At 49.5% G+C, this 27,125-nt stretch overlaps 1 protein-coding gene and 4 non-coding genes across 6 annotated transcripts in view; all 5 read right to left on the reverse strand.

Moving 5' to 3' along the window:
- The window catches only part of HTT (huntingtin), a 123,716-nt gene that overhangs the window by 44,592 nt on the left and 51,999 nt on the right, over positions 1-27,125 (reverse strand). For both annotated transcript variants that reach the window (XM_024993718.2, XM_002688430.6), the window contains 16 exons: positions 26,146-26,285; positions 25,155-25,218; positions 24,830-24,930; positions 20,457-20,603; positions 18,640-18,760; positions 17,056-17,132; positions 15,917-16,068; positions 14,889-15,091; positions 13,980-14,106; positions 12,043-12,170; positions 10,350-10,460; positions 4,865-4,942; positions 4,311-4,534; positions 2,628-2,706; positions 2,388-2,549; positions 549-604 (listed from right to left, as the gene is read on the reverse strand). In XM_024993718.2, coding sequence (XP_024849486.1) covers positions 549-604; positions 2,388-2,549; positions 2,628-2,706; positions 4,311-4,534; positions 4,865-4,942; positions 10,350-10,460; positions 12,043-12,170; positions 13,980-14,106; positions 14,889-15,091; positions 15,917-16,068; positions 17,056-17,132; positions 18,640-18,760; positions 20,457-20,603; positions 24,830-24,930; positions 25,155-25,218; positions 26,146-26,285 — 1,970 coding nt within the window. The remainder of the gene's footprint in view (positions 1-548; positions 605-2,387; positions 2,550-2,627; positions 2,707-4,310; positions 4,535-4,864; positions 4,943-10,349; positions 10,461-12,042; positions 12,171-13,979; positions 14,107-14,888; positions 15,092-15,916; positions 16,069-17,055; positions 17,133-18,639; positions 18,761-20,456; positions 20,604-24,829; positions 24,931-25,154; positions 25,219-26,145; positions 26,286-27,125) is intronic.
- MIR2450A (microRNA mir-2450a) lies at positions 22,535-22,607 on the reverse strand. The gene has a single exon (NR_031192.1). It is a non-coding gene; the product is annotated as a microRNA mir-2450a (primary transcript).
- MIR2450B (microRNA mir-2450b) lies at positions 22,805-22,877 on the reverse strand. Its single transcript, NR_031191.1, has one exon. It is a non-coding gene; the product is annotated as a microRNA mir-2450b (primary transcript).
- Positions 22,914-22,986, reverse strand: MIR2450D (microRNA mir-2450d). Its single transcript, NR_129537.1, has one exon. It is a non-coding gene; the product is annotated as a microRNA mir-2450d (primary transcript).
- MIR2450C (microRNA mir-2450c) lies at positions 23,448-23,519 on the reverse strand. The gene has a single exon (NR_031190.3). It is a non-coding gene; the product is annotated as a microRNA mir-2450c (primary transcript).

The following is a 27,125-nucleotide window of genomic DNA, read 5'->3' on the forward strand; positions in this document are numbered from 1 at the left end:
GGATGAAGTATTAAAACCTTACAGGCTAGCAAGGTAAAGTTACTAAAGATAACCACATCTAATGCTGTTTTCTGTAAGATTAGAAAAAAATTACTGTTATCTCAAATAAGATTTCATTTAGCAAAACCATTATAATTAAATGCTTTAAAATCTGAAATGAAAACTGACAACACGTGTAAATGTCAGGTGAAGAACGACCTCCCAACAAGGCTTGAGATACTTAAGTCATTAATTTTCAAGAGAAACAAAAATCCACAGAACGTTGATCAGACTTTCATTAAACACAGTGCCTGGCAAAAACGCCCAGCGATCTTTAAAGTAAACATTCATCTTAAAAATCTAGAATTACACGTATGGACTTCCCCAGTAGGAAGTGATTAAGACGCCACACTTTTACTGCAGGGGACACAGGTTCAATTCCTGGTCAGGGAACTAAGATCTGCATGCCACTTGGTGTGGCCAAAAAAATAAAATGGATGAAAATAAAATAAAATTACATGTAATTATGTAACAAGGACAAGAAGTCTAAAGTAACAAAATGCAATTACCTGAACTGGCCGACCTCAATGTATTCAAACTGCTTCAGCACAAATCCAATAAACACCTACAGGCAGGAAATACAATTTTCACATCAGTAATTAAAATGTGCAAACAAGGTTACTCTCCTTGGCGCTCATCTGTATAGACCTCTGACAAGTTTCCTGACGGTAGACAACCTTGCTTCTATACAAGAACTCAAATGTATGCTACGGTCAGATTAGATAGTTTCAAGACACTTGCAGAAACCCTTTTAAACTCGTTTACTCAACACTGAGGTGAAACCTCCTGGGAGAAACAAACGAGAAGCTCCAGGGGCCACCAGGGGGCCCCCAAAGGGCGCAGCACAGGTCCCGCTGGTCCGGCTGCGGCACGCCTGGCAGCCTGGGGGTCCTGAGCTGGCTTAGGGACAAGACGTCCAGCTGAGCCCACCTTCTCCCCACAGCACCAGCGCTCAGAGGGGCCGGGCACCCAGGGCTGTTGGGGGCGCAATGGCTGTGAGTGGAGGCCACACCCGGGACTGCTCACGACCATGTCGAGCTTTAGGCGCGTGTTCGTTCTCCACCCTGACACTCGGAGCTCATCTCCGGCTCCCTCCTGCCCCCGGTGTGACACAGACACACGCAGGGGCTCCGTAAGCCATGCCCTGAACTGAGGCAAACCGTGGGCCTCTTCCGTTTTTCTACCCTGTTCATAAAGGCCATCACCGCAACTAATCCTAAGACCTGGGGAGAGAGGGGACCTCTAACCACCACTGAGAGGACTGGTCTCCATGAGGAGTTGCGAAGGTGCCTGCTGGGCTCCGACAAGTGGAGCCAGCCCGTGCCGGGCCCTGCTTCCTCCCGGGAAGCCCCACGGCAGGTCCCACGCCTGCCTCCCCTTGGCCACAGCCACCCCACCGCGGATGAGGGTGTCCCCTCCCCAGACGACAGAACCACCATCCCCTGGGAACGTTTCCCCAGAGAAGGAAAACAGCTCTGTGGAGAATGTCCTCCTGAAAACCAGCGCGGAGAGCAGGGTGGTGAAGATGCTGGCCAACACAAAGCCCCCAGGCCCCTCCCCTTGGGTGGACCCCCAGCAGCACTGCAGGGAAAGCGGGGTCACCTCTCCGTCGAGCTTCCCCAGGGCAGCGACGCTGCCACAGCACCCACAACACGGTGACGTTGAGGGGCAAACGGAGAGCTGCAGCGTTTCCACCTCAGAACACTTCCTATCTCGCCCAGGAAAGCGGCCCACGGTCACAGCCCAACAGGGATGGTCACATCCTGACGCCCCAAACACAACTGTCCCTGGGGTGACCTTGGCTGGCCTGACTCCTGCTTTCAGAGAATTCACGTCATGAAGGGATCTGCCTTTCCACAGTCGCACACGCCAGAGCAGGGTGCGGGGGTGAGGGCCCACGGAGTGGAAGCGAGTGAGGACCCTCGGGACGGCTCAGACAGCTGGGGCGCAGGGGCCAGCCGCTGCCCGACAGACCACACGCCTTTGCAACAGGTGACAGCTTGAAACTGGCAACCGTTCCTCATAAGCTGTTTAAAACCACACTCTGGATTCTGCACAGATGTCCCCCCAAACCGTAAATTCAAATTACTCTTGGGGTGGGGGCAGGTGGGTAGATGGGAGGAACCACTGCAGGAGCATGAAGGCTGGAGAGCCCAGCTGAGGGCGCCAAGCTTGCCGAGGCTCCGCAGGCCAGGCCTCTGCGCCCGACCGTGGGTGAGACAGAGAAGAGGCAGCAGCCAGTGCGGGAAGGAAAGGCACACTTCCTGACGGCAGATTCCAGCGTCTTTCCCAGGTAACCTTCACTACATCGTGAACAGGTACGGCAGAGCAGAGGCGCAGTGTCACACCTGGTCTGAGTCCAGGAGGCAGTAGTTGACCCGCAGCTGCACCAGCTGCGCCAGCAGGTCCAGCACCTGCTTCTGCAGCTGCACGGAGGTGGTGGTCGTGTACTGCTTCAAAGCCTTTATAACAAGAGGCTCGAACAAGCGAATGTGATTGTGAATAGCATTCTGCGAAGGAGAAAGAGCACGCGAGTGAGTCTTCAGCGGCAGCCGCTTCCAGCCGCAACCTGAGGGGCTCCCAGTTACCTTGTCTGCTCGGTTCTTTGTGACGCTGGTGAGGTTTGTCTTCAGCTGGGTTGACACTTTCTGGAGGACGTCAAACCACCTGCCAGGTAGGAAAGAGGGCAAGCAAAGAACACCCTTACATACTCTCCTGTGTCCCCAGCTAGACCTAGGTCAAGCTAACTCCAACTCACAGAATCAGAACATTTCAGGGTCAAAAGGACTTCAACAGCCACTCGGTGTAGCGGCATCAAGCTCTTCTTTTAATGAAGATTAGTCAGGCAAGGAAATGGCAACCCGCTCCAGTATTTTTGTCTGGAAAATCTCACGGACAGAGGGGCCTGGTGGGCTATAGTCCATGGAGTCGCAGAGTTGGACACGACCGAGTGACTGAGCATGCCATCAGACAGGACTGAGTTTGTGGTGGACGGACCACCATGGCTCGTCACCTGCAGCAGGTGACCTGGGCCAGAGCGCTACTGCTGCTAGACACTCACGCAGCCCCGGGGGCAGGGGCTGGAGGCGCCAGGCTCGGAAAAGGCTCGGAGACTCAGAAGGCATAGCTTGATTTCTTTAAACTTTTACAGCAAATACCCTTTTCAAGAAACGTAATATTAAATGACAATGATCAGACATTTGCTTGTTTTACTTATTTCCCATATTAGACAAAAATTTAAAGAGCCCTAGTCGGAGAAGGCAATGGCAACCCACTCTGGTACTCTTGCCTGGAAAATCCCGGAGGAGCCTGGTGGGCTGCAGTCCATGGGGTCGTGAAGAGTAGGACACGACTGAGTGACTTCACTTTCACTTTTCACTTTCACGCACTGGAGAAGGAAATGGCAACCCACTCCAGTGTTCTTGCCTGGAGAATCCCAGGGACGGGGGAGAGCCTGGTGGGCTGCCATCTATGGGGTCACACAAAGTCGAACACGACTGAACCGACTTAGCACCAATAGCAGTCCTGAGACTTAGAAAAAGTCTGTATATCACCAATTAAAGCCCAAAACATGGACATTTTCCTAAAATACTCTAAATCTACGTAACAAAAACCCAGGAGTTCTACTGCTACTACATAGTAACTCAAATATGCATTAACAATTAACAGTAATTTAAGAAACAACTACTGCAATTCCAGACATCCTAAAAAAAGAAAGAAAGCAAAAAAGAAAGTGAAGTCGCTCAGTCACGTCCAACTCTTTGTGACCCCATGGACTGTAGCCCACCAGCTCTCCCTCTATGGAATTTTCTAGGCAAGAGTACTGGAGTGGGTTGCATTGCCTTCTCCGGGGGATCTTCCCAACCCAGGGATCGAACCACACTGCAGGCAGATGATTTCCCACCTGAGCCACTGGGGAAGTGCAACACAGCCATAAATTAAGTGGAAAGAGATCTTTATCCATGAAGTTGGGACACACCGCCCACCAGTCCTCTGCACACCAGCGCAGCTGCACCGCCCGAGCGACCCCTGGGCGCCAGCAGCACAGGACCTGACCCTGCAGCCACGCGCCTTCAGTGTCAGACACACGCACCCCCTTCCCGGTCTGCTGATTCGTCAGCTCTCCTGTCCCGCAGCCCAGCCCCACCCGCCGAGATGGGAACACCCCAGGCCCTTGTCTCTCACTGGGCTACACGCTTCTCTGAAGGGGGGGCCCTGCCTTCAGCACCGCAGAGAGCTCTGGAGAACACAGGGGGCGCTCAGAAGGTTACCCTGCGGTGTCCTGGTCCTGCTCTGCCTGCGCCGCGTTCCGCAGGCTGGCGTCCGCTAAGGCCTGGGTGAAGAGGGTGTACGGTGCCATGAAGCAGTAGTGGTACAAGCCGGGCCGCGCGCTGGAGGAGCCGAGGCGCTGCGCACGGCCCTGCGACTTGCTGGCGTGCGAAGACAGGCCGTCCAACTGGGAGGCCAGGTTTGTTCCAAACAGAGTCTTCAGCAACTGGAGCAGAAGAATTGAAGTCACTGACAGTCGAATTAACGTGAAATTCCCCACATACGCAATGAGTCCACCTGAAACGAACTGGATGCACGAGCAAGACTTCCGGCCGTACGGACGTGGGAGGGGCGCTCGGACAGCAGGAGGGGGATGGGAGCCTGTCCCCAAGGGCGAACCCCTCCTCCAGGGGCGCAGGGGACAAGCAGCCTCCTGGCCCGAGAACGAGCGAGCAGAGGCGGGCTGGTGCAGCTGCCGCATGCAACACCTCCTGAGCGCCAGGCTGCGCGCCAGCGACGTGCAGGGAGAAGGACTTCCCGGGAGCTCCTTGCTTACCTGCTGAACACACACGGTCGCCATCATTGGCTCTCGACTGAAGCAAGACTTCAGGTATCCCAGAATCTCTTCAACACACTGGAAAGGAGAAGTGTGAGGCATTAAAGGAAGCGAGTCACAGACCACTCGCTGCCGCAGTCCCACACGGACAGCACACAGGAGTGCTTCCATTTAAACTGGGAACATCCATCAACACCAGAGGACACTCAGAGCAGGCTCTCACTTATCACAGCCAGAGACAGTATGAAGCACTGAAACCCAGGCTCTCGGCCTTCCTTTCACGCGCTTCTACATTCATGCCTTCGTTGGCTCACTCGTCCAGACACAGGACATCTAGGATCTGCCGCGCCCTCTGCGTCCAGCTCCGTTCTCAGAGCAGGAGGTCAGAGTCCACAGGGGAGCTGCATCTCAGGGGTACCTGCAGACGGTCAGCTGAATGCAACACATATTACGTCAGGTGTGATTTGCCACAAAAAGTCCTGGATGTGTCTTGACAGCCTGCAAAGATGACCACCACGACTGCCTTCAAACGCCTGCCCTCACAGGTGCTTCCCAGCCTCGTACGCGAGCTCTCGGCAGACAAGGCGCCCTGGGGACGAGAGCCGGTCCACGACTGCCAGCGGCAGCCCCTCCTCACAGCCACGTGGCCTCCAGCCACTGCTCGCGGCACATCAACTACAGGGAGAAGGCCACTCGCTTCATTCGTTTGATGCAACTTCCTGCACTAAACAGTGACAGACTTCTGTTCACTTCATATACTCAGGCCCATGTATGCTGAATATTCCGATTAACTCCCCTGGACCAGATGTCCAAGGCTGTATGTATACTCTGCAGGGTTGAGTTTGTTCCACGCCACCGCTCATAGCAGGTAACTAAGAAGTGTTAACTGGAAGAATTCAACCAGAGTCTTTCATATCACAAGCTATCTAATAATCCTGTCTCTTAACAAATACACCTGGAATGCTTTCTGTGCATTCCCAGGTCTCCTGCACCGCAAGCCGACACCACCACCTGAGCCACCAGGGAAATCCAGAAACTAAGTTCAGTTCAGCTCAGTCTCTCAGTCATGTTGGACTCTTTGCAACTCCACAGACTGCAACAAGCCAGGCTTCCCTGTCCTTCTCCCAGAGCTTGCTCAAACTCATGTCCGAGTTGGTGATGCCATCCAAACATCTCATCCTCTGCGTCCTCTTCTCCTCCTGCCTCCAATCTTTCCCATCATCAGGGTCTTTTCCAATGAGTCAGTTCTTTGCATTAGGTGGCCAAAGTATTAGAGTTTCAGCTTTAGCATCAGTCCTCCCAATGAATATTCAGGACTGATTTCCTTTAGGATGGACTGGTTGGATCTCCTTGCTGTCCAAGGGACTCTCAAGAGTCTTCTCCAACACCACAGTTCAAAAACATCAATTCTTTGGCGCTCAGCTTTCTTTATAGCTCAACTCTCACATCCATACATGACTACCGGAAAAACCATAGCTTTGACTAGACGGACCTTTGTTGACAAAGTAATGTCTCTGCTTTTTAATATGCTGTCTAGGTTGGTCACAGCTTTTCTTCCAAGGAGTGTCTTTTAATTTCATGGCTGCAGTCACTATCTGCAGTGATTCTGGAGCCCAAGAAAATAAAGTCAGCCACTGTTTCCCCATCTATTTCCCATGAAGTGATGGGACCAATGCCATGATCTTAGTTTTCTGAATGTTGAGCTTTAAGCCAACTTTTTCACTCTCTTTCACTCTCATCAAGAGGCTCTTTAGTTCTTCTTCACTTTCTGCCATAAGGGTGGTGTCATCTGCATATCTGAGGTTATTGATATTTCTCCCGGCAATCTTGATTCCAGCTTGTGCTTCATCCAGCCCAGCGTTTCTCATGATGTACTCTGCATGGAAGTTAAATAAGCAGGGTGACAATATACAGCCTTGAGGTACTCCTTTCCCAATTTGGAACCACTTTTCCCTCTCTGGTTCTAACTGTTGCTTCTTGACATGCATACAGGTCTCTCAGGAGGCAGGTAAGGTGGTCTGGTATTCCCATCTGTTGAAGAATTTTCCACAGAAGAATTTTCTTGTGATCTACACAGTCAAAGGCTTTGGTGTAACCAATAAAGCAGAAATAGATGCTTTTCTGGAACTCTCTTGCTTTTTTGATGATCCAACGGATGTTGGCAATTTGATCTCTGGTTCCTCTGTCTTTTCTAAATCCAGTTTGAACATCAGGAAGTTCACGGGTTGAAGACTGGCTTGGAGAATTTTGAGCATTACTTTGCTAGTGTGTGAAATGAGTGCAATTGTGAGGTAGTCTGAACATTCTTTGGCATTGCCCTTCTTTGGGATTGGAATGAAAACTGACCTTTATCAGTCCAGTGGCTACTGCTGAGTTTTCCATATTTGCTGGCATGAGTGCAGCACTTTCACAGCATCATCTTTTAGGATCTGAAATAGCTCCACTAGAATTCCATCACCTCTACTAGCTTTGTTCATAGTGATGCTTCCTAAGGCCCACTTGACTTTGCATTCCAGGATGTCTGGTTTAGGTGAGTGATCACACTATCGTGGTTATCTGGGTCATAAAGATCTTTTTTTGTATAGTTCCTCTGTATATTCTTGCCACCTCTTCTTAATATCTTCTGCTTCTGTTAGGTCCATACCACTTCTGTCCTTTATTGTGTCCTTCTTTGCATGAAATATTCCCTTGGTATCTCTAATTTTCTTGAAGAGATCGTTTGTCTTTCCCATTCTGTTGTTTTCCTCTATTTCTTTGAACTGATCACTGAGGAAGGCTTTCTTATCTCTCCTTGCTATTCTTTGGAACTCTGCATTCAGATGCTTATATCTTTCCTTTTCTCCTTTGCCTTTCGCTTCTCTTTTTCTCAGCTATTTGTAAGGCCTCCTCAGACAACCATTTTGCCTTTTTGCATTTCTTTTTCTTGGGGATGGTCTTGGTCACTGCCTCCTGTAAAATGTCACGAACTTCGGTCTATAGTTCTTCAGGCACTCTGTCTATCAGATCTAATCCCTTGAATGAATCTATTTGTCATATTCACTGTATAATCGTAAGAGATTTGATTTAGGTCATATCGGAATAGGCTAATGGTTTTCCCTACTTTCTTCAATTTAAGTCTGAATTTGGCAATAAGGAGTTTATGATCTGAGCCACATTCAGCTCCTGATCTTGTTTTTGCTAACTGTATAGGGCTTCTCCATCTTTGGCTGCAAAGAATATAATCAATCTGATTTCGGCACTGACTATCTGGTGATGTCCATTTGTAGAGTCTTCTCTCGTGTTTTTGTAAGAGGGTGTTCGCTATGACCAGTGCATTCTCTTGGCAAAACTGTTAGCCTTTGCCTTACTTCGTTTTGTACTCCGGGGCCAAACTTGCCTGTTACTCCAGATATCCCTTGACTTCCTACTTTCGCATTCCAGGCCCCTATGATGAAAAGGACACCTTTTTTGGGTGTTAATTCTTGGAGGTCTTGTAGGTTTTCATTGAATCGTTCAGCTTCTTCAGCATTACTGGTTTGGGCATAGATTTGCATTACTGTGATATTGAATGGCTTGCCTTGGAAACGAACAGAGATCATTCTGTCACTTTGGAGACTGCACCCAAGTACTGCATCTCAGACTCGTTAGTTGACTGTGAGAGCTACTGCACTTCTTCTAAGGGATTCCTGCCCACAGTAGTAGATATAATGGTCATTTGAATTAAATTCACCATTCAAGTCCATTTTAGTTCACTGATTCCTAAAATGTTGACGTTCACTCTTGCCATCTCCTGTTGGACTACTTGAAATTTACCTTGATTCATGGACCTAACATTCCAGGTTCCTATGCAATACTGCTCTTTACCACATTGGACTTTACTTCCATCACCAGTCACATCCACTACCAGGTGCTGTTTTCGCTTTGGCTCCATCTCTTCATTCTTTCTGGAGTTATTTTTCCACTGATCTCCAGCAGCATATTGAACTCCCTACTGACCTAGGGAGTTCATCCTTCAGTGTCCTATCTTTTTACCTCTTCATACTGCTCGTGGGTTCTCAAGGCAAGAATGCTGAAGTAGTTTGCCATTCGCTTCTCCAGCGGATCACGTTTTGTCAGAACTCTCCACCGTGACCTGTCGCCTTGGGTGGCCCCACGCAGCATGGCTAAGAAACTGAGAACAGGTTGAGAAGAGGCTGGTGCTGTTGGCTCTGCGAGTCCAGGGTAACAAGGAACCAAGTCCCAGGCAAGAACATAAAATCACAGGATAACAGGGACACCCCATTCCCAGCCAGTAAGGGGTAGGAGGGACTACATTTATCCCACAGCCAAACCACCAAAAAAGCCAGACAATACATGAAACCACAGCTCCAAGACCGTGATCACCAGGCACCAGAGGACAGGAGTCCCTGAGAGATGGGAAACAAGCTGGTCAGCCGAACGGCTGCCCTGTTCACTATGCCCTGCTCACTATGCCCCTCGGAGAGCTCCCAGGAGGGGCATGAGGACGAGGGACGGAGCAGAGACCAGGAGCCCCGAGTCGAGAAGGAGCTGGGAGTCCGGGAAACGGACTCAGTGAGGGTTCCAAAGAAGGGTGGCCTCCCAGAGAGGACCTGAGGAGGCCCCGCAACGCTGGGCGGGGAGGAGGCGGGCAGAGGGAGCAGCGCTCAGAGCTCACACAGGCCCGGACAGTGACCCCTCTCCCTGTGGGTTCGCAGCCCCGGGCTGAGCCAGAGAGCCCTTGCCTCGGGCGGAAGACTTAGCCCTGGACTGAGCACTCCTTCACCCCCTTCTGAGTTGACATGTGGGAAAAGTACAAGAGACAAGAAACAGAAGACAATGTGTACAATGACTGAGACCAGGTAAGCTTCACGCACGTTGAGAGAAAGACGGGGAGAATGAGCACAGCGAACTGCACGGTAGCCCATGTTCAGCGTGGGCTTTCGGAAACTCACTGTGGAGTTCATTAGACACCACGATGCCCCAGCCGGACAGGTGGGTCCACACACACCAGAGCAAGTGGGCAAGGTGCTGACTGTCACATCTGGATGTGGACACAACAGGGGCAGTCACTGCACGGCCCCTTAACTATCCCGTCTGCTTGACCAGGTCCCCACGACAGGAGGGTGGCGGGCAGAGGTTAGTCACTAGGCTCAGCACCAAAGTCCACAAGCCTCAAGCACAGCTCTGCTCCTTCCTAAAGCGCCACCGAACAAGCCCTCACTGTGACTGCTTGGACTTTTCAACATGCAGCAGGTCAGAGAAGGCAAAAGATTCAACAGTTTTAAACCCAGTAATTTTCTAATTCAACTGTGAAAGGAGAATACAAACTGAACTCCCCTCAACGTGAGGCTAAGATGAAAATCAGACTCAGGTGCCCAGACTGAAGAACCTGCTCCCTGCTTCCCAAATGTGCCAGCATGGTGGGCTCCCACTCCAAGGCACCTGGCGCAGAGGTGCATTTCAGGCGTGGCAGCCACGGCTCAATAAGAAGACAGGAAACACAAACCTTCCCGATGTCCTGCAGCGTCGCCAGCTCCAGAATCTGAGACAAAACGTCCAAGGCAGAGCGCAGGAAGCCCCCAAACTTCTCGCCGCTGCTCTGAAGATCCAAGGTGACCTGGGGGTGAGGAGGGAGACGAGAACAGGCATCGCTGGGGCGGCAGCCTCCCGGCACCTGAGACAGAACCACGGTCTGCGCTGGCAGCTGTGCTCCACCAGGCAGCCCAAGGCTCATCTTGGTGGGGGTGGGGGTGGGGTGGGGGTGGCTTCTATTTGTTTGCTTGTAGCACTGGGGAAACGCCTTGGAAAGGAAATTACTCTTCCAGATAGCTACATAAAAACTGATTTTCAAAGGCATCTTCCAACTTACATTTGACACTATTGAAAGAAATAATTCCTAACCTTCTATCATAATGAGAAAAAATGCTTAATGCCCATCGTAACCAGTACCTGATAAGCAGCAAAAAAAAAAAAAAAAAATTGAATGTAAGTCCTTTTCCACACCAGGGTGTCCCTGGTGGCTCAGGTAGTAAAGAATCCGCCTGCAATGAGGGAGACCCGGGTTCGATCCCTGGGTCAGGAAGATCCCCTAGAGGAGGTTGTGGCAACCCACTCTAGCATTCTTGCCTGGAGAACCCCATGGACAAAGGAGCCTGGAAGGCTGCAGTCCATTGGGTCACAATCAGACATGACTGAGCGACTGAGCACAAGCACAGCTCTTCCACACACATTAGGACCCCTGGAAGAACCATTATCAGATCCGGACACAGCCTTTTAGTCTGGGTACGGCAAAATATTAAATTAGTCTAAGAGGTATTAAGTTAAGATCCTAAAGGGCCAAGCTTAAGTCAATTTTGCAGCAATTTCCCCCATTTAACAGATGGAGAGGAGGATCGGGCCCAAAGATATAACATGTAAGAACAAAGGTGAGAGGGAGAGACTGAAAATAAAAACCGGCAAAACCCTCGCAAAGACACTACACTAAGTAGAAAGCAATTTGCTCAGTGAAGTAAAATCTAACCACTGCTGGAAAAGGAAAAAATCTCTTTCTCAGAATGAGAAATATACCCATGCAGAAGAGTCAAGAGAGGAGATGGCTGTCCTTCCAGAAACCCGCCCGCAGGCCTGGCCCGGGGATCTGGGAGCTCGGCCGGGAAGCCGTCCGCTGGACGGACACCAGCCCTCCTGAGAGCCGGGGGCTCAATGTGCCGGCCTGTCTGGATGCGCGTGTTCAGGCGGGACCCCTGCTTTCCTCTCCTAGCATGGCCGCACACTTGCTCTAGTGAGTGGTGGGGGTGTGGTCCTCGTGGCCTCATGGGGGCAGAGGTTGCTCCAGACTCCGCCTGCATCCTCCCCATCACGGGCTGGCCGTGTGTCCTCCCTACCCCGCTGTGAGGAGTCCGCACTGCGAGCGCGACCACGTGCTGAGTCCTAGGAGTCCGTCCAGCCGATCTCTGAACGTGGGTGCTCTTGGGAAGCCCAGACCCAGCACCAATAGATCATAAAGACATCACTTTCCCAGTAAAAATCCTAACCTTTTGTATGATGGAAGCTATCATAAACAAAGCCGAAAAAGCTAATCGTAACTCATATCCCTAAGGCCCTCTCACTTATACATGTCTGTAAGCTACAATTGTAGGAAATATGTCGACAGTCCCCTGAAATGTGTGAGAGCAAGGGTATTTTTACAGAAGCAGTACCTTGTAGTTGGCGTGAGTGGCTTTCAGGACGTCGTGCAGTTTGAGGTAAGAAGGCAGGTGACAGAAGCTTCCCAGTGACGAGGACTTGTTTGTGGCGACAGGCCCCGAGGTTTCAGGTGGCCGAGAGGCTTCACACAGACAAGATACACTTTCACATCAAAAGGACACACTTGCCAAGTTTAAAAGAGATCCCTGTAACAATTATTTTTAAAGTATTCTAGAAGGAGATCAGCCCTGGAATTTCTTTGGACGGAATGATGCTAAAGCTGAAACTCCAGTACTTTGGCCACCTCATACGAAGAGTTGACTCATTGGAAAAGACTCTGACGCTGGGAGGGATTGGGGGCAGGAGGAGAAGGGGACGACGGAGGATGAGACGGCTGGATGGCATCACTGACTCGATGGACGCGAGTCTTGGTGAACTCCGGGAGTTGGTGATGGACAGGGAGGCCTGGTGTGCTGCGATTCATTGGCTCGCAAAGAGTCGGACACGACTGAGCGACTGAACTGAGGATAAAATGCCACCTTTTCCTGCCTTTTTGATTAATTAGAAGTAGTAAGAGACTGACTACTAAACATTAGTAGACTCTGAGCACCTCCCAAAGATAATACAGTAAAATAAAAAGAGAAAGAGAAGACAAGCGTGATGCTGGAGGTGTCTGCTTTGGCCTGGCTGCAATTCAGAGGAACAACCGGCTCAAGGGCCTTCAGTCAATCTGAAAACCCCCCAGAGCACAAGGCTCCCAGGGGCACCAGGGGGATGGCCCCCAGCTGACTGAGGTCACGAGCCCTGTAAGCAAGTCAACAGGGGTGCAGTGAGCATGCACGGATGACCGCGCGGGTCACACGCTATCACTGAGCTGGTACTAAACACAAAATGCTACAAGGCCTTACAGATGGGTGGTTGGGGTCCTTAGTTTATCAATCATCAGAAAGATGACCAGTCACATACTGATGACTAAATCTGCATAGTTCTGAAGCTTTTTAGATGCTAAATCCCCAGTGGAACTGCAATCCTTAGAAAACAGCATCTTTTCAAATGCTTTATACAGGAAACTAACTCCCTGTCGGTCCAGTGCTCAGGACCCGGTGTTTTCACTGCCAAGGACCCAGGTTCAATCCCTAGTCAGGGAACTAAGATCCCACAAGCCATGCAGTGTAGCTGAAAGAAGGAATAAACTTCCAACAATAATAAAATGCTCAACATGAACGCTTTATAAGCAAAAATGAATGGAAGAGTCACGTGCGGCCCCAGCACTGTGAGGTGGCATGTGACTACGTGTGGTGGAGTCCAGTCGCCTGCCCTCAATGCCCACCGTGAGGGGCACAGACGGCACCTGTCACAGGCAGAGCCCACGGGCACTCTGGCCCCTCTGGCCTGAGACCCCGCTGCTGCTGCTGCTGCTGCTGCTGCTGCTGCTGCTGCCCAGCTAGCATCTGTGAATTCTTCAGGTTTGGCTCACTCAGATGATTTCATCCCCACTCTCCTCCCTATGCGGCCTTTCCTAATGGAGGGTTTCCACTTCCTACTTCATTAGTCTCACCCACTACCTCTGTTCCCAGCCGTCTACATCGCCTCCCTTCCTGAAAATCAACGAGAAGAGCAGAAGGGAGGAGGCGCAGGGCGTAGGGAGCACAGGGCGGGCACCTGTAGACGGCTGGGACCCCGAATAATTAGAACACCACACTCAGACGTGCTCAAGGCCAAAGTGTGCTCTGTGTCCTCTTAGCAGTTAACACCGGAAACCACACCTGGGGAAACCGTTTCTGTGGTTTCGTTCTATGCATTTTATTCCCCAAACTCCACGTCATCCATCAGCCCGGACCTGACCAGAAGTGTTGGGTCCTAATCGCTGTGACACAGTCGGCCCCCGCCCCTGCCCCGCCCCACCCTGCCCGCCTCCCAGCCCGGGCCCTCGCCCCGACCGGCCTCACACCTGGACTGGCCTCGCTGCCTTTCTTGGGACTCACAGGCACAGACGCCTGCTCTCCTGGCTCCTTCTCTTTCCCTTTCCGTCGGATTGGGCTCAGAGAAGGCGGGTTTGTGAGAGAAGGCAGGGCTGCCTAAAACAGAACACAAGACACTGTGAAGGAAATGTAACCAACACAAAACCGAGAACTAGGCTATTGTGTGCTTCACCCATCTGTGGAAAAGAGTCAACCCATGGAATTCATTTCTTTTGTTTGAATCTGCATCTGTGGGGCTCAGAGTCTGTACGCACACTGTCTACTTTAATCCACACGACAATCATCCATGGTGGGAGGTGGCCCAGCACTTCCTAATGGGAGCACCGTGAACGCCAGAGGCCGGAGAGGCCTCAGCAGGCCACAGGGGCTGCAGGAGGCTTTGGGAGTCCAGGCCTGCCACCTCCAAGAGTGAGCACTGGGACACCCTCCGGGGGCCAGGGCATGAAGCAGGGTAGGGAGCAATGCTCCGAACTCCATTTCAAATGAGACAGGCTCAGCAATGATGAAGGGACTTATTCAAGGTCACAGCCAACAAGCAGCTGAGCTAGGCAGCAACAAACCCAGACTCTTCATGAAGTCCACACTGTGCACACCCATGAGAGAACGCAGAGCCCCAGCCCGCACTGCGGGAGGCAGAGGCACAGGCACCTTGGCTCGCTGCTTGCCCAATTCAAGATCTAAGAAGTCACCTTACACCTTGGAGCCTTGCCTGCAAAGCGGACACGGGGGCTTAAGGGCTGCCATCAGAATGGACTCCGAGGCAGCAGGGAGGGGCTAGAGAGAGCCCGGAAGCAGGCGGCTGCACTGGGGAGACCCGCGTGTCTGGGAGCCCCCGCACCACGCGAGCTGCGGGAAGAGCTGCCCAGGTGAGGCGTTACCTTCACTGCGGGTCCCGGAGCCACATCATCCAGGACGTGTGCGCAGATGTTGATGACCTTCAGCAGGTGGGAGAAGAGCTGCTCCACCATGGGCACCAGGGTCCGGTCACCCAGGGCCGGCCACGCCTCCTCCTGCTTGGTGGCTGCCGTGCTGGCCTCATCTTCAGAGGCCCACGAGCTCCTCAGAGACCTGGGGGCACTGGCTGCGATACGGGCACACATGTCATCCCCCAGCACCAGGGCAGGGGGCAAGACCAAGTCACTCAAACCCGTCCACATGGGGTGTCTGCTGGACAACCCCTGGGGTCAGCTGATGCCTTGGGTTCCACAGGAACCTGACATTTCCCTGTGTGCCCACTTGCCATGAACCCACCCTCATATACCCCCAGGACGACAGTCCCCTTCCTGACCTAGACAACTCAAGTTCACCTGGCGATCGAGACCTGCGGATTCTGTCTCCGTTACTCTCTTTTAATTGGTTTCTTCAACACAAGCCACAACCATCACCCTGTTCAGACTCTCTCCATCTTGCCTTAACTACGAGTTTCCCTAACTTCTCCAATCTGTATTCGCATAAGCCAAGTGGTCTTTCTAAAATACTGACCCGATTGTTAGTCCCTTTCATGAAGCTCTCCAGTGACCTCCCAGAGCAAACGGACTAAGTTCTCACTACTGGAGACAGACTGCTCGCCGGCCACATTCTCCATCCTCATCGTCACTCACGTGGCATCCAAAACTGTCAGCTCCGACGCCACACGCAGCTTGCTCCACGTCCCGTGCAGCACCCTGCGCGCTGTGCCCTTTCCTGCCAGTCGACAAACCCTGTCCCTGTCCTAATCCCCCGTGGGGAGCATCGCGCCCCGCCGCGTTGACACGTGTCCTTATGAACTCCTACATTTGAGCACGCAGCCCTCTCACTGCCTCCTTACTGCCCGGGCACCCAAGACAATGCCTGCACACAGTGCCCGTGCAAATGAAATCAGAGGTGAGTTTACCCACAGCCAAGTGTTTCAACTCAGGGCCGATACCTGCCAGCAAGTTCCCGGCTAAGATCAGAGCATCCTGGTGGGCGGAGAGATCCAGCGGGAACCAGGCAGACGACAGCAGGGTCAGGATCATCGAGACCATCCCCACGGTGCAGCTCTTCCTGGACTCGTCTGAGGCACTCAGCGGGGGCACTCTGGAAGCGGGATCAAATTACAGAACAATGCTGAGCTAAGTCTTGCCTCCTCTTATGAACCAAACAGAAGATTATGGCTATTCATTTCATGGCTGCTCATAAAGCGATTTTACTAAATTGTAAACTAGCATCTTTCTTGTAACCACAGGTCCATAAAAATCACCTGAGAAATGAAATCAGGGAGAAGATCTGATTGAAAGTATAAAGAATCCACCTGCAATGCAGGAGACCCCGGTTCGATTCCTGGGTTAGGAAGATCCACTGGAGAAGGGCTAGGCTACCCACTCCAGTATTTTTGGGATTCCCTGGTGGCTCAGCTAGGAAAGAATCTGCCTGCAATGCGGGAGACCTGGGTTTGATCTCTGGGTTGGGAAGATCCCCTGGACAAGGGAAAGGCTACCCACTTCAGTATTCTGGCCTGGAGAATTCCATGGACTGTATAGTCCATGGGGTCACAAAGAGTCAGACACGACTGAGCGACTTTCACTTCACTTCACTTCATTAGGGCCATCTACGGGAGGAAAATCCTTTTCATTTTTAAATGAGAACTGCTAATGTAAGTACAGTAGTTCCTAAAAGACTCTTGTAACTGATCACGACTTTGCATGATAGATCACATCTGATTTCAAACAAAGAAAGTTTCTAAATTTTTAATAGTAGTGAATAATTTTGGAGAGAATCAAGCCAATTAGAAAAGTATTTTGCCAGTGTATGCAAATTCCCTTCAATGAGACTGCAAGTCACACCCTCAAATCCTCCAAATGCTGATGAGTGAGCATTTCACATCGAAAAGAATCACAAGTAACTCACTGCTTCCAAGTCTCCTGTCACTAGCATCCAACACAACTAACCGGGAGAAGCAAATATTCCAGTGGGTGTTTCCCCAAAAGGTAACACTGATGAGAGACTTCACAAGAGAAAAAAAAAGGATCCGTATAACCATGATTGTATCACATGACTGTAGTCATGTGCCAAGGAAATACATACCCGCAGTGCCAACCCAAACTCCAAATGCAAACTGGGAAGGCAGTTGAAAGTAGACACAGAGCTTCACAGCATCCAAACTAAACAAGAAAGGAATGGTAAGATCACACCAAAAGGGTTCATTACACTGACCGTCCTTTTACGCTTTATAAAACGTACGAACAATGAAAATAAAGTCGGGCTCTGTACCCAGGCACAGGACATCTGCCCTCCCACAGAACAAGTTCACACCGGAGAATTCAGACACAGCTGGACAACCGAGATACAGGTTTAAGGAGGGTCCTTACATCCAGGGAGGAGAGGCCGGCAGGGAGGCACCTCCTCTAGTTGGCTTTAATCTTCCTGTGCCCTCCTCCGCCCCCCAGCTGGAATTCCCTTCTCCCCTTCTCCGCTTCTTCCCCCTACCCCACACCGGCCATTCCTGAGCTCAAGCTAATTAATGTCCATCTTCCTGACCAGACTTAAAGAACCACAGGGCAAGGATTCTTCTTGTTTTTACATCCCAAGCCTAGAACAGTGTCTGACATATGGAGGTCACAATAAAGACAGATAAAATTTATAACATTTTGAACAAATCAAGGGAAGCCCAAACTACAGACAGCCCAAACAGTATTTAAGTTTGAAAGGCACTTATATAGTATCAAGAGAGTCTAATCACAATTGTCTGAGTTTTTACAACAGGAAAGCATTCCTTCTGTCACAGAAAATAAAGGACAAGGTTTAAGCTGCTAACTCAGTGAACTGGCACCACTTTTCATGTTAACATTCTTTTTTCTGATTATGGAAATTACATGTGTTCATTTTAGAAAATGTGTGATATCTTAAAAAGAATAACCATTCATAAAGTTAATTTTAGTTCTAAAATTAATTTTAGTAATTAAAATTAATTACTAAGTTAATTACTAATTAACTACATTCTAAAATTAATTTTAGTAATTTTCTGCCAATTATCCTCCTGAGTGAGAGAGGTGTTTCCGTGAACGTTGCTTCTCACCACCACTACACACCAGCGCGCGGTTCCGTTCTGTGCGTTTTTCACTCGGTATTATCGCCTAGAGGCTCCCTCTACAGACTGTTACAAATGCTGCAAAGCACCGCACTAACAGGTGCACAAATAAACACTTCAGCATCCATACAGAATTTAGGCATCTTCAGAATTTATCCAGTAGAGAATTATTGGACATTAGCCTTCTTTGCACTTTCAGCATCATAAGTAATGATACAGATAATCACACGACACAAAAATCTTCGTCAGTATTTCCAAGTTTTTCTTCCTCTTCATATATATTATAAAGTCCTTGAGTCAATTATTTTAGAGATATTTTAAACTGCTGATATACTACCAATTTGGATTACGGTAGTTTTTCATTATTATTTCTTCCCAGATGGGCTGAATGTTTTTTTTTTTTAAATAAACATGTATTACTTTAATAACCTGAAAATAGTTGTTTCCATTTTCGTTGGAATAAACCAGGGTTTTATTAACAGAAGCCCACATGTAAGAGCTCTAATACAAGTATCCTATCATGAAGAACAGACCACACAAAACTACTGAAATTAACTCATTGGCCCAACCAAGAGACTTACTGTGAGTGCCCTCGTGGTCGATGTGATCAGTTCATGAGAAACCGCTGCAATGACTCTAGAGAGGTTATTTTCCAGAGTGACATCTGTGATGCTTGGTAACAGGTTATAGCCTCTATAAATTCTAACGAGAAAGATACAGAGAGACTTAAAATCTCCCATTAAAGTTTATGACATTCTCAGAATTCAAATGGCGTTTAAATACTTAAGATTAAAGGCCACAAGAAGTTAAAGCAGTCTTGACTTTTTAAGTTACAGGAAAACTGGAAATAAATGTGGTCATTATTCTATAAAGAAGGATGAAACAACCCGTCCCTCCTCCAACACCCAACCACACCAGAGGATCAACACTCCCCTCAACACAGCCTCGGCTGCAGCCTGCGTGCCGATTCAAAGCCGCCCGTTTTCAAGCTTTACATTATGTCCAATGGGAATCTACTCCTGATTCCAAACAAAACAAAGTCCTTTCCTACTACAAGACTGTCACTTTTTCCGCATTCCATTCACGGCACACATGAATTTCAATCCCTCCTAATGGTTACATACAAATTCTAATTCCCCAACCACACAGAGGAAGCCCAGGCAGGGTGAGTGTCGACTCACTTCTGTTCCCCTCGGGTCTTGTCCACAGACACACTCAACGATACACACTAAGGAGAACACATTTTATCTCCTTACATAAATCCTGCAAGTATAGCGCAAAACCGGGATTTGTGCTTATCATGCAAGAACCAAGCTGAACAAAGCTGAATGTCGGGAGGACAGTCCGAGTTTGGACTGGATATTTTCACAGCTGTAGTTACTAACCAATTTTAATAAAATATTATATGTATCTCTGTTGGCATCTAATGACATTTAGAAGATGCAACCTTGTTGACAAGTTACTTATCATAAGCTTGTATAATTCCTGATAATGAAATATTCTTATATTGCTTCTGCTTATCTTAAAGGAACATTTATCCTGAATCTTTTCAAAGAAAGAAAATGCCAGTTTTGAGGTTAAAAAAAGGAAATTAGGAAAAAAATTATTTCCATGTTTTTAAACAACCTGTGCATTAGAAGAGATATTTATTAAGAAAAAATAGCTTCAAAATTTGACAAGCTGAGCTTCAAATTCAGAACAAACTGTCACATGGACATTTTGGCTTCAAAAGTCATTTAGCCCACGTATTTTTTTAAAATGCCATTCAGGAAAAAAGTATCACATAAAAGCTAATTTTTTAAATAACATTTAAAACACAGAGAATTCTTTAAAAGCATAATAGTCTTATTATCATTTCTGCAACCTTCCTGGCAAACTGAAATTTTAAAGAAAATCAGAACTTCATTAAAGCATTTCTGATGATTACTTTTAGTCTATCCCACTCATCTGAGAATCAGAGAGAGGGCTGTTTAGTCATTTGAAATTGTATTTAAAGACCTTCACAAAAAAATGTGAATAATAATTGCTAATCACTTAACTAGTGGATAACCCTAAATAACACTGACACTCTTTAAGAGCCTGCTAAAATTAACGCTATTACATAACCATACTCTTAGATAACACAGAGAAAGTGAAAACTTTAAGGACAAGATAGAGCATTAGAGTCCTACAGAAAAATACAGTTGTCAGTATGTGGCTCGTAACAAACGAATCTTAAGACTTGTGATGTCACTGCTGCGTGGCTGCAGCAGAACCTAAATAAAGAGGCTGGTGGTAAACCCTGAGAGACAGAAGCATCCTATCGAAGGCAGCCCACCTGCTCAGACACCCTCACTAAAGCATTTTCTCTAGAAAATGCAAGCTTTCGATGAGTGCCCACATGCCTTGCTTAGCATACCTGGTTACGGCGCTGACGGAGAAGTGGGAGGGAGGCTGCGTCTCGTGCATGAGAAGCGTCAGGTACACACTGCTCTGGTCTCGTGCCACGGCCACCACTGGGTCCGCTTGTCCTTGGTCGCACTTGTAAAACAGTTTTGGGACGAGCCTAACATAAAAGTCAGGTTTATTTCCCTTAGAAAGTACGTGAAACCCCTTCTGATTACGCCAGGCCCTGTGTCACCATCAAGCTCGGCAGCACCTACCCACAGACACGTCTCCTGAGCGGCGGCACTGGTCAGGCACGCCCCACACCCCCGCTCTGAAACGACCAGGGGCTGGACTTTCTTCTCGTCATCACACAGTTACTTACAGCTCTCTCCACAGATTAACTCCTCTGAGTTCAGAAGCCCTCCGAGTGCTCCTCTAATCGCCTTGACCAGCGTCAGCAGGTGCAGGAGACTGCCCTGAGCAGGAGTCGCCGGGGCGGGGCGGTGGGGGGGTGCGGGGCCCTGCACAGGAGTCACCCAGGTGGGCCCCTCCTCACTCCTGCGACTTTCTCTGCAGGACCGCCCCCACACCCCCAGGGGCGACGTCCCAGCTGAGGCCCGCATCTCAGGCCAACTCTGAGGTGGAGGCAGGGAGCACAGGGGCTCTGCATGAGCCCTCACACACCTACGGGCCGGCCTGTAGCTTCCAGAAACAATCAACTGTTTTAAAACAGTGGTGTGTAAACTCCATTAACTTTAGTTAAAGTCTCTTTCCTCCAGGAAGACCTGGCCATAAATACCATTTTTTCCTAAGGTTTAATAAATTACTGTCATAGAGAATCCCATGGATGGAGGAGCCTGGTGGGCTACAGCCCATGGGGTCGCAAAGAGTAGGAAACGACTGAGCGACTTCACTTTCACTTTCATAGAAAATGGTAAAGATTCAAGATCTTTGGTCAAGCAAGTCATACAAACCCAGTTAAGTCCCTGAAAAGGCACAGCTCACAAGCTTTGGTTGCTTTGGTTGATAGGCACATGGCCACACCAAAAACCCCTGGAGAAGGGCAAGGCTGCCCACTCTGGTGTTCTGGCCTGGAGAACTCCACGGGCTATACAGTCCATGGGGTCGCAAAGAATCAGGCACCACGGAGTGACCTGTACACTGAAAACCAAAGGGCTATCCACCAAAACACAATTGGTTTTCTTTGAGCAGTTTGACTACAAAGGTTTTTATACTTTTCCTCAGTTTTGTTTAGTAAACATGTTATTTTTAAAACAAGATAAAAGTTATGTTAAAAAGAAATACCAATAACTGCCTAAGCAACAGACAAATACTTAATGTTTTTTGAAGTGCTTGCTTTGGTGAAGACTCGGGCACAATCCCACTCTGGTGGTGGGAGGACAGGCTGACCCGCTTCTGGACAGAAACTTCACTGCCTGCTCAGTCGCTTCAGTCGTGGCCGATTCTTTGTGGCCCTATGGGCCACAGCCCGCGAGGCTCCTCTGTCCACGTGATTCTCCAGTTAAGTACCAAAACCATAAAAACCCACTTGCCAGTACCTACCCCCGAGAAATGAAAACATACGTCCAAAGTCTTGGAGGAAAGAGTTTAAGCAGCATGATTCATAACAGTCAAAAAGTGAAAATAATCATATCACTTGGTGAATGTATACATAAAACAGCAGTATTATCTACATAACAGAACGCTGTTAAACAACGAAGAGAACAAACAATGGGCACCCAACCCACAGCATGGACAAGCCTCGAACACCGAGTGAAACACAGTCAGGAGCAGAGTCCCTCTACTGACGTGTGCACACATCTATACAAGTGTGCAGAAAAGGCACACGCGCCGCTACTGACCGTGTGTACGCATCTATACAGAGTGTGCAGAAAAGGCACATGCACTTCTACTGACCGTGTGTGCAAGTCTATACCAAGTGTGCAGAAAAGGCACACACGCCTCTACTGATGTGTGCGCGCGTCTATACAGTGTGCAGAAAAGGCACATGCACCACTACTGACCATGTGTGCGAGTCTATAACAAGTGTGCAGAAACGGCACACGCGCCTCTACTGACGTGTGTGTGTGTCTATACAGAGTGTGCAGAAAAGGCACATGCACCTCTACTGCCCATGTGTGCGAGTCTATACCAAGTGTGCAGAAAAGGCACACGCGCCTCTACTGACTTGTGCATGCGTCTATACAGAGTGTGCAGAAAAGGCACACGCGCCTCTACTCTCGTGTGTGCGCGTCTATACAAGTGTGCAGAAAAGGCACACGCTTCTCTACTGACGTGTGCGCGCGTCTATACAGACTGTGAAGAAAAGGCACACGCGCCTCTACTGAAGTGTGCGCGCGTCTATACAGAGGGTGCAGGAAAGGCACATGCACCTCTACTGACCATGTGTGCGAGTCTATACCAAGTGTGCAGAAAAGGCACACGCGCCTCTACTGACTTGTGTACGCGTCTATACAGAGTGTGTAGAAAAGGCACATGCGCCTCTACTGACCATGTGTGCGAGTCTATACCAAGTGTGCAGAAAAGGCACACGCGCCTCTACTGACATGTGCGTACGTCTATACAAATGTGCAGAAAAGGCACACGTGCCTCTACTGACCGTTTGCACGCGTGTATACAGAGTGTGCAGAAAAGGCACACGCACCTCTACTACGTGTGCGCGCGTGTATACAGAGTGTGCAGAAAAGGCACACGCACCTCTACTACGTGTGCGCGCGTGTATACAGAGTGTGCAGAAAAGGCACACGCACCTCTACTACGTGTGCGCGCGTGTATACAGAGTGTGCAGAAAAGGCACACGCACCTCTACTACGTGTGCGCGCGTGTATACAGAGTGTGCAGAAAAGGCACACGCACCTCTACTACGTGTGCGCGCGTGTATACAGAGTGTGCAGAAAAGCCACATGCACCTCTACTGACATGTGCACGCGTCTATACAGTGTGTAGAAAAAGCACACGTGCCTCTACTGACGTGTGCGCACGTCTATACAGAGTGTGCAGAAAAGGCACACGCGCCTCTACTGACATGTGCGCGCATCTATACCGAGTGTGCAGAAATGGCACATGCGCCTCTACTGACGTGTGTGTGTGTCTATACAGAGTGTGCAGAAAAGGCACATGCCCCTCTACTGACCGTTTGCGCGCGTCTATACCGAGTGTGCAGAAAAGGCACATGCCCCTCTACTGACCGTTTGCGCGCGTCTATACCGAGTGTGCAGAAAAGGCACATGCCCCTCTACTGACCGTTTGCGCGCGTCTATACCGAGTGTGCAGAAAAGGCACACGTGCCTCTACTGACCGTGTGCGTGTGACTATACCGAGTGTGCAGAAAAGGCACATGCGCCTCTAGGGACGGGAAGCAGAGCAGTGGTTGCCTGTGGCCGGGTAGGAGCTGGCAGTTACTGCAAATGGGCACAACAGATCCTTTTGAAATGATGGAAATATTGTAAAGTTGGATCGTGGTAAAGGTTGCACAATTCTAAGTTTACCAAAAATCATTAATTGTACACTTAAAATGGGTAAGTTATAAGAGATAAAAAATTTTACTTCAATAAACCTAAAAATAAAAGGTTTGGCTTAGTAACTCAACTTCCATGAATTAATTCTTAGAAACAAAAGTTATATGTAAACATTTACGCGTTATACTAGTCACTAGCTAAACATTTATGTATAATACAAGTCACTGAACCGTTATTCATTATTTAAATCAATAAAAGCTTAGTATCCAACTGAATAATCTTTACAAAAAATTCTATCACAACTACACAGTGAAAAAGTGGCCACTAACTACAGATTTCTTGTAACAGGTGTTTCCAGCCTTTCTGTATCTGACACTGTGTGAAACGCCATTCGCCTCAGGACCGAAGCATGGACACACGGAACGGAGGGAGGTGCCCCAGACGAGGGCGGGGGTCAAAGAGGCCATTTCAGAGGAGTATTTCTAACAGGAAAATGCTAATTATTATTCTGTGGAAGTTAACAGATAACAAAATTGCATGTACACTGTGTCCCAGTTTTGAAAAAGAAGCTTGTATAAAGGACATAAAGCAAAAAAATGTTAACAGTAGTTATCTCCAGTGGGAGAACTAGTGGTGATTTTTATTTTCTTCTTAGTGCTATTCTCCATATTTCAAAAATCTGGCCGTCAAAGCCCATTACTTTTACAATATGAAGCTAGTACTTTATTGCTGTCTTAATTTTCATTTCAGGCTCTTGAGACAGTGAAAAATATGTTTTTTGATAGCTTAAGAGTAACTGAAAGTGAGCTCAAAAGATTTAGGATTATGCCCTACGGTCTCCAGATTTTTGCCTCTCTTCCCACGTCATATCGTTTAGTACTTTATCCAAGAAGATGAAATGAGAGAGGAAATACTGGGCAAATACCTCATCAACGAAGCTGCAGCAACATGCCGCACCCTGGGGTCTTCATCTCCAAGCAGATGGATGACAACATTACTGAGTACCCGCTCTTGCAGTTTTAAAAGCTTTGGAAAGAAAGATGATAAAAACAGGTATGATCTCTGTATTTAAATGAATTTTAGATCAGGTATCTTGGAAAGCCGGTAAAGAAGAACTCAACGTCACTAGCCCTAAACTCACATATACGATCACAAGCTTCATGATACAACACATTCCTAGAAATCCCACACCAACAGGAAAGTGCACTGCTGGAAGTTAAATCACGGCCTCCCAGAAATGAAGGGCTTACCCCTGTATAGTGATGGGCCCCTCTGTGCAGGCTTTCTGCTTTGGCCTCCAGAAAGCTCACCAACCTAACACAAAAGAACATATTTCACGGTGAATAATTCAGCTACTGAACAAAGCCGCGTGGACGGCCTGCATGGCACGCAGAGGAGGACGGCCAGGCCAGGGCCGCAGGTGGAAGCCGGGGAGGCTCTGAGGCAGCCCCACGCCACACAGCAGGAAGATGCCTGCTTCCAACAGGAGAACACACGCTCCTCCCGACTCCAGGCTCAGAAAGTGCTCCATACTTTTCTTCGAAGTGAATATACACACCTGGTGTTGTGAAAGACCCCAGGTGCCCTACAGAACTAGCTCTAACACCTCAGGTGGCGGGAGGGCAGACCATGGGGAGGGGGCTGAGGCTCTGGCCCCCTCAGAGACCAGCGGGTCCCCCCCCACCACTCGGGGTCCCGTCCGTGAGACGCAGCGGGAAGCAGCCCTGACTTCACAGACATGCTCTAAGGCTGAAGACAATGACCCACAGAGGGCACCTAGCCCACCCCGGCACACAACCAGCCTTCTACAGACGGGGGCTTAAAAAAACCCCACAAACTCAGACAAAAAGGAAAATTTCCCATCTAAAAGAAAGCATAGAAAGAAAACATGGGCAATCATGCTTTCTCAGAAAATTATCATAAACTGCAAGGCATCAGAAGTTATTCTTTAATTGTGACAATACCAATCTGCCGTCTGACCAAGGCTCAGTACAGCACGGCGTGCACTCGTCTAAACAGGCCCAAGTGACACGAGCATCATCGTTCTAGAAGCCTGAGCTCTTTCACTCACCAAGTGCAGAACACTTGAGTGACTAAGACTACCAGAAAACTCCACTCCTCTGCGTGGACGTACAAACTCAGAGGAGAGGGGCGGACAGAGGCACACAGTCACCACCTGCAGCTGGGCACCGGGCCGCCCAGCGCCGTTCAAGCCTGACCTAGCGGGCCCGCCTCACCCACCTGAAGTCGATCTCTGCCACGGTCTCCAGAAGCTCCGTCCGCACCAGCCAGTAGGAGCTGCTCCGCAGGGCCAGTAAGTTGGTGATGAGCTGCAGCCCCCAGGCACTGTAGCTGCTGCTGCAGAGGCTCATGACACAGAGCTGGAAGGCAGGCGGCAGGTGGCCCTCTGCAGACCCCCACACGCACCCCGCCCCGTGCCTGCTGCAGCCCCCTGACAGCAACCTCACTCAGGAACACTGGCCACACGCACGCGCCTCAGTCCCCTCGAGGTGGAGCACAAGCGTGTCACCACCACGGGACCCAGCTCTCTCCCCGCTGCCCCGCCTCGGCCCAGGCCTCTCCCCGGCCACCAGGCACGCGCCTCCCCTGCTGGACCCCGGGCCGCCCCAGCCCAGCGCCACGACCTGGAGCCCGCGTCCTGCCCGACAGGACCCGGCCCCAGCCCGCCCCAGCGCACGCGGCCCGCTGAGTGCTGCTGACTGGCTCCCTTCTGCCCCAGCAGACACGGACTGACCGACACCTGGCAAACAGCTGGGACCAAGGAGCAAGTCTGGCCGGGCCGTGACACTTTAAAGGGGGACATGAATCTGACAATGGTAGGGTTTGGGGGTTGATTTTTACTGCTTAACGTGGACTGCTGTCGGGCCAGTTGTGAGTTATGAACCAGCTGATAGAACATTTCAACATGCTGCCTCAGAAAGGCCTGGGGCCGCCCCACCGCCAACGCCACAGCGATTAAATAACCCCAGGGCCTCACTCTGTGCATTCGAGGGGCCTGAAAGAGCTGCTGCGTTTTAATTCAGCAAGTTTTACATGTAATATGAGCAAGGTAGAGATACCCTTTAGGAAAAGTGTATTTCAAACAAATATTCTGAGATTTAAACCGAAGTCTATTAAACCTTGAGTCTGCGGGCACTGTTTTCCTTCTAAGGCTGAGGTAGATACACAGATGTTTATTACTCTTGCAAATGGAAATATTT

The sequence above is a fragment of the Bos taurus genome, chromosome 6 (genome assembly GCF_002263795.3).
Source record: "Bos taurus isolate L1 Dominette 01449 registration number 42190680 breed Hereford chromosome 6, ARS-UCD2.0, whole genome shotgun sequence".
NCBI classification, from domain to species: Eukaryota; Metazoa; Chordata; class Mammalia; order Artiodactyla; family Bovidae; genus Bos; species Bos taurus.